The sequence below is a fragment of the Pleurodeles waltl genome, chromosome 11, assembly GCF_031143425.1.
Source record: "Pleurodeles waltl isolate 20211129_DDA chromosome 11, aPleWal1.hap1.20221129, whole genome shotgun sequence".
In the NCBI taxonomy this organism is placed as follows: domain Eukaryota; kingdom Metazoa; phylum Chordata; class Amphibia; order Caudata; family Salamandridae; genus Pleurodeles; species Pleurodeles waltl.
The window spans coordinates 942,750,089-942,765,975 of record NC_090450.1 but is presented as its reverse complement, the minus strand read 5'-3'; the positions used below and the strand labels follow the sequence as shown (position 1 = coordinate 942,765,975).

Genomic DNA, 15,887 nt, shown 5'->3' with positions numbered 1-15,887 from the left:
TGCGGCGGGTGCAGGAGCACCCGTCACACATACCACTCCCTGTAAATCGGGCAGTGACATGCGCAATGGTGCTGTGCACGTTGGCCAAGTGCATGGGCAGTACAGGGACATGCAGGGGGGCTCCCAGGCACCCATTCCGCCAACTTTTCCCTGGCAGGGTAAACTGCCAGGGAAAGGCTGGTGGAATCAGGTACATTGGCGGTGGAAGCCTGGCGGTGGCGGAATTACACCAGTGGCGGTTCTGCCACGATTATTATATGCCGGTCTGGGCTGCCATGCCGGTGGCGATAACTACCGCCACTGCCGGCATGGCGGCCCAGACTGCCATGTTCATAATGAGGTCCTAAATTACTGAACTTAATACACCTAGAAAAAAAGATTTCTATGTGTTTCTGCGAAAAAGCTTTATTTAGTACAAAGGTAACTCACTGAGTTTTGAACTGCAGACTGTCTGCTTCTTATGCACAGCCTAAATGGCCAACTGCTCTGTACCGTGGAAAGGCTGTGAAACAATGCCTACCCTCCCACCACTTCACTGAGATCTCTGGAAACCTGGTAGGGTAGGAGTCAGGGGTGGGATAGACATTAGAGGTTCAAAAAACAGATTTTTATTTTCAAATCTGTTGTCCCACAGAAGTGATTAGCATGGCTTGCACACCCTTATCGTGCCCAATAGAAGGCACACACATAACTTGAAGCACATTAAAAGGGTGCATGGAAATTGACAGGATGCTGGGATGAGACTGTATTGGTGAAAACATAACATTAGTCTAATTCTAATGAAAGATTTTGGTTGACTTTAGAATGCATTATGGGGAGAATAAAGGGTGGAGTGTTATGTGTTAGTTTAAAACAGTTTTATATGTTACTTAATAAGCATATTGTAAAAGAGTAGCAATTTTGGATATTGGGTTCTAAAACTTACCCCAATACTCTGTGACCACAGGAACCAGGCCACATCTCCCAGCGATGTAGGCATGTGTGGCATCTAGGGAGACAGCGTCTGCCTCGTTATTCTATGAAAAAAACAGTCACAATTGGGCACATGGTTTTTGACACACATCCTTGTTCCGGGATTTTAGTGGGATCATCTTTCTCTATGTGTAATGACAACAACCAACATTGTGGAGGATTTGAGAAAGGCGGGCCAAGAAGATCCACACGTCTGTTAGATCTGACATGAACAAAGCACTATCCTAACATATACACTGGAGCATTTATGCTGAGAGAGGTTTCATCAGAACCTCTGCATTTGAAATAACCACCAGTCTGATATGTCATGAGTATGTGTAATGATAAAAGTATCTCTAAATACAATGAATTGCAGAAACAGCATTTGCATCTGTGGACAGGTACTGAAGAAGTGAATAGGGGTTTGCACTCACTGATGGAACATGTCCTTTACATCTTGGGAATCCAACTCAGATTCCTAAATTCAAATTCAAGACAAAGAATGACCTCTGTTTCTCCAAGGGTCTGAAAACCAGCATATCTTGCAGGAAAGCTAAACTTTCTAAATAACACCTCAGAAAATACCGGATATTAAACCACCTAACTAAAGGGGATGTTGGACTCCTTTTGCACAAGTTCAAAAAAGAAAGGACAGCATTGTGACAGGACTTTACTAACTCATTAAAAGACCTGGATCACCCACTTAGACAAAGTCGAAAATAATCTGGCAGAGCCAGCATGTTTACAAGGAGAACTATCAGAATGAGTTACGAAACTAGAACATCAACTAAAATTTCTCTTGGAGGAAATTTATTATGGTGATAATAGAAACGCTGCCACAGTAGCTTAATCCAAGAGGTCAACAGGGCTGTATTGAATGTAGATCAGGAAGTGCATGTGCAGTTGATGTTTTGCCGTGTCCTGTAGGGCGCCAATGATTTTGACCCACCGAGTTTTCTAGCTGTTCCAAATTAAAAAAATATGTGATCCCTGACCGGCGTTCATTTTTTCAAATTAAAGAGGACATTCCCAACACTGCTCATTAACTTGATGGTATCCAGTTCAAAGATGCCAAGACGACCTTATTTCGTGATCTGTCCATGGCAGTACTCAATAAACAAAGGCGTATGAATGAGATGACATCACATCTCCTGAACAACAAAATGCCATGTAGGTGGCGATTTCCATTCTGCCACCAATTCACTCTCAATAGAAACGCTTAGATTGCTTCAACAGTTGATGAAAGAAAAAAACACAACTTTATATCGATGATATCAGCAAATGAAGATGTCACTTAACTAAGATCTCATCTGTTTCCCTAGAGCCAGACTGGGGGAAACAAAATCTCAGCAGGGAACATTGAACAACATAGAGGTAGAGAAGGTGTCTTAAGGGAGACTCCCTGCATTGTTCTTCTGTTGATGGTTGAGAACTTTAAGCATTTAAAACATTTATCAATGTGGTACTAGGATGCTTTTTCTGGGCTTCTCTTGGCATATTTGAAATCCTACTTTGGCTTCCTAGAGTTTGACCCCTGGCCAGGATGTTATGTGAGTATTTCTCAATAAGGTATACTGGTAATTTAGATCTTTTCTGACTTGTTTAGCCTTGCTAGCTCTCGTCTCCACCGTTTATACATTGAGATTGGTGATGTTTCTGGCATATTTTTCTAGTTCTATTGTTTTTAGACTTTTCTTTTGTTTCTTACATGCATCATTACATCAGTTCACTTGTATCAGATGTTGACAAGATCCAGGGTAATCTGAAAAAATTGTTACATTTAGAAGCATAGATAGATGACCCAGCTGGGATGAGAATCAATCAACTCAAGATGAGTTTCATTATGCCTTTCTCCAAAGTTTCAGGGGTAAGATATTTGTTTTGATACAGATGATAGAAGAGGTGTTATGTCAAAACTATTGACAACAAACTTTAATGCTAAGTGTAGGAAGTTGGCTCTGTATATACTATTTCAAAGTAAGAAATAGTGTGCACAGAGTACAAGGGTTCCCATTAGAGGTAAGATAGTGGCAAAAAGAGATAATTCTAATGCTCTATTTTGTGGTAGTGTGGTCGAGCAGAAGGCTTATCAGAGGGTAGTGTTAAGCACTTGTTGTACACACACAGGCAATAAAGGAGGAACACACACTCAAAGACAATTCCAGGCCAATAGGTTTTTATATAGAAAAATATATTTTCTTAGTTTATTTTAAGAACCACAGGTTCAAGATTTACAAACAATACTTTAAATGAAAGGTATTTCACTCAGGTATCTTAGGAACTTTGAATTATCACAATAGCATGCACAGTCTTGGCACAAATGGCAATAAGCTATTTCAAAAGTGGACACTGCAAAAACAACAGTTCCTGGGGAGGTAAGTAATTTTTAAGTTCACAGGTAAGTAAAACACTTACAGGGTTCAAAGTTGGGTCCAAGGTAGCCCCCCATTGTGGGTTCAAGGCAACCCCAAAGTTACCACACCAGCAGCTCAGGGCCGGTCAGGTGCAGAGGTCAAAGTGGTGCGCAAAACACATAGGCTTCAATGGAAATAGGGGTGCCCCGGTTCCAGTCTGCCAGCAGGTAAATGCCTGCGACTTCGGAGGGCAGGCCAGGGGGGTTTTGTAGGGCACCGGGGGGGACACAAGTAGGCACAGAAAGTACACCCTCAGGGGCACAAGGGCGGCCGGGTGCAGAGTGCAAACAGGCGTCGGGTTTTCAATAGAGATTAATGGGGAGACCTGGGGGTCTCTTCAACGATGCAGGCAGGCACAGGGGGGGGCTCCTTGGGGTAGCTACCACCTGGGCTAGGCAGAGGGTCGCCTGGGGGTTGCTCCTGCACTGGAGTTCGGTTCCTTCAGGTCCTGGGGGCTGCGGGTGCAGTGTGGTTTCTAGGCGTCGGGATCCTTGAAGCAGGCAGTCGCGGTCAGTGGGAGCCTCTGGATTTCCTCTTCAGGCGTCGCTGTGGGGGATCAGGGGGGTCAACTCTGGCTACTCACGGGCTCGCAGTCGCCGGGGAGAACTCCCTGTAGAGTTAGTTTTCCGCAGGTCGAGCCGGGGGCATCGGGTGCAGAGTGGAAAAACTCACACTTCCGGGGGGGAACGTGTGGTCTTTAAAAGTTGCTTCTTTGTTGCAAAGTTGCAGGTTTCAAGCAATCAATCAATCAATCAATCAATTTGTAAAGCACGCTACATACCCGTAAGGGTTTCAAGGTGCTGGGGGAGGGGCTGCTACTGCTACTGCTCGAAGAGCCATGTCTTGAGGAGTTTTCTGAAGGAAAGAAGGTCCTGGGTCTGTCGTAGATCCGACGGGAGGGTGTTCCAGGTCTTGGCGGCGAGAATGATCTGCCGCCAGAAGATTTGTGCCGGATGCGGGGCATGGAGGCGAGGGCGAGGTTTGTGGAGCGGAGATGCCGGGTGGGGGTGTAGAAGCTGAGTCTGTTGTTCAAGTATGTTGGTCCGGTGTTGTGGAGTGCCTTGTGTGCGTGGGTGAGGAGATTGAAGGTGATCCTCTTGTTGACCGGGAGCCAGTGAAGGTCTCTTAGGTGGGGGGTGATGTGGCAGTGGCGAGGGATGTTGAGGATGAGTCGGCGGAGGCATTTTGGATGCGTTGGAGGCGTTGTAGGAGTTTGGATGGGATACCGGTGTAGAGGGCGTTGCCGTAGTCGAGTCTGCTGCTGACGAGGGCCTGGGTTACTGTTTTTCTTGTTTCTGTTGGGATCCATTTGTAGACTCTGCAGAGCATGCGGAGGGTGTTGTAGCAGGAGGAGGAGATGGCGCTGACCTGCTTTGACATGGAGAGTGAGGAGTCGAGGGTGATGCCGAGGTTTCGTGCACTATCGGTCGGTGGGTGTTGGTGGGGGACCCAGCGTGGACGACCACCATGAGTTGTCCCAGGCATAGGGGGTGCGCCCAAGGATGAGGACCTCTGTTTTGTCCGAGTTCAGTTTTAGCCGGCTGTCTCTCATCCAGTCTGCAATGGCTTTTAGTCCCTCGTGGAGGTTGTTTTTGGCGGTGAACAGGTTTGTTGAACAGGGGCGCTGTTCTCGGGAGCTTCTTGGTCCTTTTAGATGCAGGGTAGTCCTCTGAAGCTTCAGAGGTCGCTGGACCCTGTGGGATGCGTCGCTGTTGCAGTTCTTCTCGAAGTGGGGAGACAGGCCGGTAGGGCTGGGGCCAAAGCAGTTGGTGTCTCCGTCTTCTCTGCAGGGCTTCAGGTCAGCAGTCCTTCTTCATCTTCAGGTTGCAGGAATCTATCTTCCTCGGTTCTGGGCGTCCCTAAATACTCAATTTAGGGGGGTGTTTAGGTCTGGGTGGTTAGTAGCCAATGGCTACTAGCCCTGAGGGTGGCTACACCCTCTTTGTGCCTCCTCCCTGAGGGGAGGGGGGCACATTCCTATCCCTATTGGGGGAATCCTCCATCTGCAAGATGGAGGATTTCTAAAAGTCAGAGTCACCTCAGCTCAGGACACCTTAGGGGCTGTCCTGACTGGGGAGTGACTCCTCCTTGTTTTTCTCATTATCTCCTCCAGCCTTGCCGCCAAAAGTGGGGGCAGTGGCCTGAGGGGCAGGCGTCTCCGCTAGCTGGGATGCCCTGTGGCGCTGTAACAAAGGGGACTAGCCTTTGAGGCTCACCGCCAGGTGTTACAGTTCCTGCAGGAGGAGGTGGGAAGCACCTCCACCCAGTACAGGCTTTGTTCCTGGCCACAGAGTGACAAAGGCACTCACCCCATGTGGCCAGTAACATGTCTGGTGTGTGGCAGGCTGGCAAAACTCGTCAGCCCACACTGGAAGTCGGGTATGTTTTCAGGGGCATCTCTAAGATGCCTTCTGGGTGTATTTTTACAATAATGTGCACACTGGCATCAGTGTGCATTTATTGTGCTGAGAAGTTTGATACCAAACTTCACAGTTTTCAGTGTAGCCATTATGGTGCTGTGGAGTTCGTGTTTGACAGACTCCCAGACCATATACTCTTATGGCTACCCTGCACTTACAATGTCTAAGGTCTTGCTTAGACACTGTAGGGGCATAGTGCTCATGCACTTATGCCCTCACCTGTGGTACAGTGCACCCTGCCTTAGGTCTGTAAGGCCTGCTAGAGGGGTGACTTACCTATGCCACAGGCAGTGTGAGGTTGGCATGGCACCCTGAGGGGAGTGCCATGTCGATTTAGTCATTTTCTCCCCACCAGCACACACAAGTCAGCAAGCAGTGTGTCTGTGCTGAGTGAGGGGTCCCTAGGGTGCCATAAGACATGCTGCAGCCTTTAGAGACCTTCCCTGGCATCAGGGCCCTCGGTACCAGGGGTACCAGTTACAAGGGACTTACCTGGGTGCCAGGGATGTGCCAATTGTGGAGACAAAGGTACAGGTTAGGGAAAGAACACTGGTGCTGGGGCCTGATTAGCAGGCCTCATCACACTTTCAAATCATAGCTTGGCATCAGCAAAGGCAAAAAGTCAGGGGGTAACCGTGCCAAGGAGGCATTTCCTTACACTAAGGCCTCAATTCCTCTATGAAGCGTGTGATTTATTAAAGTAGCCTCATATTAAAGATGTACGCAGAGCGGTACTCCAGGAAATTCACTTAAGAAAAGAAGATGTGGCGCGACAAATATCATTTTTGTTTCCAATCCAGTATCACTTATGTGTAGCTGATAAGACCAAGTAGGTAGCGGTACTGCTGAGTAGAAGAGTGTCATTCCAATATGATAAGCAATGGTAGAGAGATAGCAATGGTACAGTCTTGGTTCTTAGAGGATAGGAAGGGAGCTGACCATAAGTTCAGTATGTGCTCCCACTGAAGACAGAGATATATTTTATGAAGATTTTTTTCTAATCTTGTCTGGTTTTCCTGTGAGTTGCTCCACAGTGGGGCATAGCATAAGTATACTAAGGACTTTCTGTTTGGGCGCTTGACAAATAGATGCTGGGCCTAGAGCCCCCTGGCTGCCTTATTTCATAGGTTAGATGATTTCAACCTTACAGATATGTGGCATAAGTTATACTTCTCTGAAACTGAAAAAGACTATACTTGTTATTCAGATGCACGCAATTATTACCCGAAAATAGATTTCTTCTTACTACATTCGGCCTTAACTGCATCAGTGATAGATGAAACTACAGGAACTAAGATTCTTTCAGAACCTTTGCCTGTCACATTAATACTTGTTCTGGCCATGGAACTACTTACTCACGTAAAATGCAGAACAACCCTGGGTTTACAGGCCTGCATCTCAACAGTCACCATTACAAATGTGCATTAGATGTGGTTGGTGTGCTTTATTTTGTGTCTCACTGAGAACCAACAATGCCAATATTAATAGCTAGTTTCTGAATAGTCTAGTTTCAAAATAAATTATTCTAAAGCAGTAGGTATAACCATCTCGGGTCTGTAGAATATAAGTGGTAAAAACATATTAGACACTGGTCTTGTTTGCTCTAGATGCACCATTAAATGCTGGGTGTTTATCTGTCTCCTTCAATCAGTTAATTAAATGGAATGTAACCCATGTGTTGGCCACACTTTACAAAGATCTCTGTAGGGGGAGGTGATTGGAGATCTTCTGATTTGGACACATCATTTGGTTAAGATTTTAGAGGAAGTGTAGTGCATATCATGGGTCAAAGCATTGAAGTCCTCCATATGCTAACAATATAATGAAAATGTATGTGAAATGTTAATGCTCCATTATTTCACCCTATTGAGTCTGAAAGCTATGCTAGGGCCATTAAAAACCTGGTTGGAAGAGAGTGGTGTGAGGTGCCCTATATCTCGCTCATGGTGGTATTGTCCTAAAGTTTGGAAATCCGGGTCCCTATTGATATAAGAAGTGTCAGCGATCACAGGATTCTCTCCTACTTTTGACCCACTCTTATTATGGCTTTGTTTTTTGCGTGAAGATGACTCTGATAGGTAAATTAATGACCCATATGTTTGTGGAAGCTAGATTATTGATTGTCCCTTTTCAGAAGATGCCTGAGCCATCCCTGATTAGTCTATGGCAAATCAAATTGTGGTTGATTCACGCTATGGAGAAGATGGCTGACGTAGTTCATGACAAAATAGCAAAATTCAATAGTTTGCCTTCCCTTCAAAGCACATGTAAATGGTGGAGGGACTGGGAATACAGCTAGAAAGTTTATGCCACATTTGGTCTGTAGGTCTGGGATGCTCTGATCATTTCCAACTTCATTTATAATTAAAGTCCATGACTTAATATTGCACCCTGTTTTTCTCATGTTGTTAGTTCTATTTGTTTGACGAGCCTTGTACCTAAATATGGTTCAATTCTTCTATTTATTTGGGAATACAAAACCATTACTCCGATTAACGTTCTACGGACAGTGTAGATTGGGTCAACTATTGCATTGTTGACCGAATTGAGCGAACTGATGTCATGTATGAAAACCTGTTTAATATATTTGTTAAAATGTGGAGGACATTACAGCTTAATAAGATGTTATACTGCTGCACTGCAGACTGCCATTTTCAAGCTCAGGTTATTATTGCACCATATCAAGTATTGTTTTCATTTAGTTTCATGAGGAGCACATTATTGAGGCATTGTTATTACCAGTATATACTGCTTTCCCTTAACCAGTCTTCAACTGCTAACACATATACAGACACTCACCAGACTGTCTCAAAATTTACAAAATTCACCATGAGTGCACACCAGCAACTATGGGATTTATAGAAGTAAACACAATAGGTATGGTATAAGGTAATCCATTATAGATCCCCCTCCCCCTGGGAACAGTCTAATGAGTAAAATGAGCCATGGAGTTGAAGTCAATTCTGCCATTTACTATTATAAATTCATTTTTCCTAAGAAAGTTCAGGAGTAAGGAACCTCTTTTATCAGTTTTTATACTTGCCAGGAAGCACACTGAGGAAATGTTCAAAGCCTCTTCTTTTTCTAAATCAGTAAATAGGTGGGTTGCGGAATTAGACACTTTACAATTTAGATCCCCAACTCATAAAATCTGTTTCCCATCTACCTGATCTGCCACCGTATGCATGAATTAGAATAGGGCAGGGAGTAGGGTATTATATGCAGGGCCTGGAGGAATGTATGCATTTGCCAATAAAATGCACTCTTCTGCGCACAAGCAAAGCCCCAGAAATTATTTTACTGCCCAGAACAAATGTGAGGGATCAGTAAAGCTACAACAGTTCCAGACAAGATTATTACTTTACTCAGAAGAGTGGCTACCCGTCCCTGGCACAGCTCCTACTAGAGGGAACAACCTTGCAATTGAGCACAAAATATCCATCCAGCACAAAATCATTGTTACACCAAGTTTCCTGGATCCAGATTACATCAGTTTTTATTTAGGAAAGTAATTTATCAGGATAGTTCAATAAACCAGCAGCATTCCAGGAAACCACTGTTAAGCAATTATTAACTGAACTTACTAATGGTGCATCCCAATGCACAATTACTATTAAGGGTGCCAGACAACCAACTCCATCCTCTCAACTCCTCTTCATTTTTTGTAGGAGACCCTTCCCCTCTGCCTCCACTGACTCCAGCAGGGAAATCTATCTGCCGCGTTCTACTAGGGATACTAATAGGGGATTAAAAGTTTCCAAACCCCAGTCTTTCTTTCTCCTCCATAGGGGAACCCCCCGTTAGGGATTAGATATCCTTTTCATAGGAGCTCCTACAACTACTATTCTCAACATACACTGGAATTGCATCAATCCCTCTACAGTTAAAATAGTCGCTGTTTTGCAAAATCAGATTTGACACCACCCTAGACTTAAATGTCACTCTTGATTAGTTAACTAGGTTAGAATTGACAATATTCACTAGAGATGTATCACTGCTTTGCACCGTCTTCAAGTCTTTTTTGTCTATAAAACATGGACAAAATTCAAAATTACATCTTGATCAAATGAAACAATAAAATCTAACGTGGGTGTTACACCTGGCACAAACTGCGATAATGTTTTCCCCATTAGCGACTCTCCCTTAATTATATTAGGTTCTGAACAGACAAAAGTTGTAGCCAAAGGATTAAGGACACTTGAGGGCAATTTTAAAAGAATTATCATCATTCTGAGAGGAGTGCTCATATGGTACCACCACCTGGGAAGAGTCAACATAAGACTTTGAGGGGTTCAGGGCCTGATTTATACTTTTCTAGTGCTGCATTTGCGCCATTGTTTTACGCAAAAGCGGTGCAAACTTACAAAATATAATTGAATTTTGTAAGTTTGCGCCGCTTTTGCGTCATAAAATGACGCAAAAAGCGGCGCTAAAAAAGTATAAATCAGGCCCTCGGTGTTTAACATAATTCTCTGAACTGGTATCGTCCACTTTATTAATTACTTCACCCTGTAATCCTATGTTTTCAAAGCAAATTTTCCTAGGACGTTTTTTAGAAATTCTTATTTTTTTCTTCTTTTTCTTTTTTTGCAACTGATAAGTTATTGGTTTGTTTTCTTTATAAAACTACAAGTACACACCCTGAAGGAGTCTCTTTGTCTTTAAAAATTGGAAATAAGTCATGTTTCTAACATAATGCCACTCATGATATAGCTGAATCTGAGGAAATGAGAGAGGGAGAGTCACACAGATTTTTTTATTAATATATATTTGATCACTTTCTTTTTTAAGGGGTTTATTGGTATGAATGCCCTTCTCAACTTTATTCAATTGAATTGTTCCTACTTATGGGCCTAGATCTCTTCACAGGTACGTGGCCAGCATGTTTTGATTTGTGCAACAGACTCCAGCATCACGAGGGCTGTCTGGACCCCTAATTCCGCTACTGATGTGTGCAGCCATGTTTTTCGTAGTTTCCTCTCCATTTTTATCATGACTTCAGAATTGCCTAGAAAAGATTTTGCACATGGTCTGAATGAATTTCTAATTTTTCCAGCAACATGAAAATAGAAAACAAGATAATCTCCAATCATTTAGGTTACTTACAGTATTGAACATACGTTCCTGGCAGATTACATGAGGAGCTTAAAGAAAGCTTTAAGACCAGAGGTTCAGACTTTTCTGTGACCATGGAGGACTTCTCACTAGGGGTGCTGCTAAAGAGCCTCAATATAGATTTTTGAGTGTTACAGGAGGAGTTGTGGATATTGCTGCACCATGTTGCTGTTCCCTCAGTTTATTTATCTCATCTACATCCACATCAAGTAGAGTAAAATATCCATTAGGACATATCTCTTTTCCCCCTCCCTCGGCTGAAGAAACTCTTTGGTACTGCTCTAATAGGTATGCCACATTCTCCCAAGCCACCCACTATAGGTGAAGAAGTAGCCCACTTTATTATGCAGGTATGATAAACATTTATACTAAGGACGCACACATACAAACTTGAAAAATCAATAATTCTCCTGAGTGTTCATATAGGTGTATCACACAACATTTCATCCATGTGTATATGCTTACAGGTACTCACTTTCATCTGAGTAGAACTGCATGGATGGATACACAACCTAAAATATAGACCACAAACATGTCCCTAGGGCTTACCTTAATCATTTCTATGCAGCCAGACTGGGATGATGCTAGGGTACAGACGAGCGGATCAGACTTGATATTCAAGGCCCACTTCTCACACTTGCGCAGCTCAGCCTCACTGATACAGCACCAGTGCACCACGCTGTTGCTCAGAGAACTCCCTACCATAAGGTAAAAGAGCAAACGATTCAGACTTCTTAGTTTAGACCTTTGTAGAAGAGTGAGCCCTCCAATGAGAAGCTAGAATATATGACCAAAGAGCATGCCTCATGAGCCATTCAATCCACATACACGTCGTGTTGATCCTTACACTTTCTCTTTGGTCGATCGAACTCCCCTTTTCTTACTCTTGCTTGCTCAACCTCAGATCATGTTTATTTAACTTAGCTTATTTAGCTTTTCTCTCATTTCTTGCTCTTGTCATTCTTTGAGCCATCTCTGTGGCCCCTCAGCTCATTCTCAACCATCCAGCTCTTACCCTCATGTCCCAGACCCTTCAGTAAAGCCACGTAGTCCAGCCCCAAAGTTTCTGTGATGTCCTCCTCCTCCTCTATGACCTCCAGGTGCTGGGTGGTGTCTCGGAGCAATAGATCCTTCCCTCCGAATGGAGATGATGAGAAGAGGCCGAAGCGAGTCCGCGCCTTTCCATTCCGGCCAAAGAGATGCTAGAAGTGGCAAAGTCTGGTCAATCATGGAATTACATGTGCGTGCCAGGTCATATGTGTATGCATTTGTAATACTTACAATTTTATTGCTTTTGGTTATTCAAACCATGCTCAAAAGGTGGCATGGCTGCACACAGAGAAGGCAGCTTTTGACCACATTTTTATTTGCATTTTTTGTGGCTATTTATATAGCACAGATCTAACCAGGTGTGTGGGTTACTGATACATGGACAAACCTGTACACATGCGACAAGCGACATAGTGCATAATCATAGTCAAAGCCTGCAATTACAGTGGCACTATGGGACATCAGTAGTTCATGCTAAGCATTAGTACAACAACCATTTACAATGAGGGTCAGGTGGTGGGAGAAAGAGGGAGAGGTTGTCTTTATGGAGGACCATTCAGGGATCAGCAAGATGGAGATGAGCAGGGTCTAAAGTACTTTCCCTCAGATTAGGACTGCATGAGCTAGTCTCAGATGAAGGGGTATCCCATATGCATAAAGAAAGTAGGAAAACACTTTTTTCTTTACTGTGTATTTGTTGCCATGGAGTGGTCAATCACCAGCAGACCTGTGTTGGGTAGGCGCATACACATACACAGAGAGCCACCTTTTTAGCCCAGTGAAAAGGCTTTGTTTTGTAAATGGTCTTGAAAGTGATGTGTGCCAGAAGACATTATGACAACATTAGGTGAAGAACCTCTACAATATCCATACCACATTTTACATCTTAGTTTAACCATAACCCCCAGCAATAAATGAAAAATGCACAGACCATGTCAACATTTATGCCCTGAATGTTGATTCTGAGCACAAATGAAAAAAAATGTCAGCTTGAGCTCAAGGATGTCATAAAAATTCTACGGGTGGCCAAGGTGGTACAACAATCCCACTTAGGGGAAACATTTCCAGGAGAGACAATCAATGTAATAAATCCAACATGCCGGACAGACATGGTGGAATTGTCATCATGAAGGTTTGTCCCTGAGGTGGCTCCCACCATACTACAATCATACAAAGTAAAATCAAAACAATGTGCCTCCAACAACACCTGTTTTGGCAAAGGTTTACAAAAGGTAGCTTTTGTCACAAGTTTTTCAAAAGGCAGACAGCATAGAAAGAGGTTGACACTTTGAACCACCAGCATGATGGTGTCCTTCACTTTATACTTTATCATTTGTCATTTTCTTCAAATGACCATGTATTCTTCATTATCTTTGTCCAGGTGTGTATGTAAATCATCAGCATCATACACACTGCAGTGACTGTGCACCTGTGTGTCTGTATATCGTTAGGGGTATTCTATAGTATCTTTAGTTACGAATATTGGTATATCCTTGGTGTCCTTACATTCTTTAGTATCAGTCCGGGTGTAAATGTATATCTTCAGGTTTATTTGTACACTTCCTTGTCTCTGCCACGTCCACCTGTGTATTTTCACGTGACTTTGCATCTGTCGTTATCTCTGCCCAGATGTATCAGTAAAGGTTCAGGAGTCCTTTCATTCTTCAGTATCTATGTCCTTCTGAGTCTGTATATCTTCAGGCGTTCCTGCACACTACAATGTCTGTGCATCTGTGCATCATTAGGTGCATTCCTCGGTGTCTTCATTCAGGAGTATTGGTAGACCTTCGGGTGTCTTTGCAGCCTTCAGTATCTCTGTCCAGGTGTTTTTGCACATGTTATTGTCTCTGCCTCCATGCATTTATATGTTTTCAGTTCCTAGCATCCTTTCTTATATCTTCCCATGTGTATTAGTGAAGTTCTACACGTGTGTATCTGTATATCATCAGCTGTGCATGCAGACTTCAGCATCTTTAGTGAGGTGTTTTGGTATCTATGCACAGCTATAAAGCTTTGGGTGTCCTTCCATCCTTCAATATCTCTGCCCATCTGTATCTCTATATCCCCAGGTGCCCCAGCACACCTGTGTCTGAAGCTGTGGGCATCTGTATGTCTGTCCTTGCATCCTTCTTTATCTCTGTACAGGTGTAACACTTTGGTTGTCCTGGCATCCTTCGGTATCTCTGTCTAGGGGCATCTGTATACCTTCATGTGTCTCTCCCCCTGCACATCTGTATACCATCAGGTGTCCTTGCATTCTTCAGTATATTTATTTAGGTGCATTGGTATATCTTATAGTGACATTGCATCCTTCACTGTCTCTGTCCAGGTGTATCTATAGATCGTCAGCATCATGCATCCTGCAGTTTCTCTGTACCTGTGTATATGTATGTCATGAGATGTGCTTCCATTCTTCAGTATCTTTGTTCAAGTACGTACCTTTGAAATTGAAAATCTCAGGTGCCAACCGAGATTCAACAAACGCTCAATTGCTATTCCTCGAACCCACCCCCCCCCCCACACCTTTAAGCCACATGAACCAATCCTTTTCCGGAAGGGTCTCAAGAATCTTTACCTCCTCCTACTGAGACTCCGCCTAGCCACAAGTCAAGTCACCTTCAAAAAAGATCTCCAATCTCTTCTCTTTGAACGACACCTGCTCACCCCGCTCCTACCTCCTCACGCTCCCTCCAATCGCATACCATCCTCAGCCTGCGCAAACCATTTATGATCCTCATGGAGTACTCTACCACCTACTTTTCATTGCCACGTTTTGCTTGTTATATGTGTGAAGCACTCTACCAGCCGGGAGAGGCTAACCCAGCGTTCACTCCACCTTTAATGTACATTGATGTTTTCTATTTGTTATTGATGTTCTGGCTTTATTGTGAAGAGCTCAGATGTCTCCGGGCCTTGTCCTCACTATCTAAAATCACAATATATCTATAAATAAATACATAAATAAATAAATGATAAGTATTGTATATCTCTGGGTGGCTTGCATCTATCAGTTTCTCTGTCCAGGTATCACTAATGCTAGGGTTTCCTCGCATCCTTCAGTATGTCTAGCCATGGGTATCTGTATATCTTCAGTCATCCCTGCACATTTCACTGTCTCTACCCCTGTGCATCTTTATACCAACAAGTGCCCTTGCATTCTTCAGTATAACTTATATCCTCAGATGCAATCGCCTCTTTCAGTAACGCAATCCAGGAATATATGCATTTGTCATGTTTCTCTGCCATGCAATAAAGAGGGAGTGGAGCTGGATGAGTGGATGGATAAATAAGGCATATGTGAAACTATAGATCTTTGATGTAGCTTACTGGTTCAACTTACTCCCATGTTACTCTATGTTCTTGTCTGTTTTATCTCCAGAACTTGACACCTTGCTTTGTATTCATGTACACAGACACACTATGTATGTTGTACAAGGATCTGAAGATAAACTTCCTGGGGTCTCCTTAGAGTGTTTATAAATTCTATCCCAGATCCTCACTAAAAACTCCCATCCGTGAAAGCGTGCCATGGATTATCATTCACCTCTTGAAATTTTAATTCTGATATGGTAGATACCTGTGTAAAGCTTGATAACGTGTTTCAAACTGTATTTGTATCTGATAGACAATATCCCAACCTAAATTGTAAACAGACATATTCCCTTTTTCCAGAATAATGTATATAGACCTAGTACTACAACAGATAACTGCTCTGCTCAATTGTATTAGCATAATTGCAGCTATTGCACTACAAGTGACTCTAAGCGCTTCAAGGTTCAATAAAGTGCTGTTCTTTATGTCTGTTTGTGACTGGGCACTTACAAGGTTTTATGCACCTTTAAAGTTATGCTACCTGATCACTACCACCTTCTGCCCAGATGTCTACTTTAGAGTTGCCTGTTGTATTTGGAGATATTTGGCCCTAAGGGGCTCCTCT

General features: G+C 43.3%; 1 protein-coding gene across 1 annotated transcript in view; it reads right to left on the bottom strand.

Annotated features, from left to right (window-relative positions):
- The window catches only part of LOC138266363 (serotransferrin-2-like), a 103,652-nt gene that overhangs the window by 46,645 nt on the left and 41,120 nt on the right, over nt 1-15,887 (bottom strand). Inside the window, exons 8-10 of the mRNA XM_069215088.1 lie at nt 11,916-12,102; nt 11,450-11,598; nt 926-1,016 (exon numbers count right to left, since the gene is read on the bottom strand). Of these exons, the coding sequence (XP_069071189.1) occupies nt 926-1,016; nt 11,450-11,598; nt 11,916-12,102 (427 nt within the window). The remainder of the gene's footprint in view (nt 1-925; nt 1,017-11,449; nt 11,599-11,915; nt 12,103-15,887) is intronic.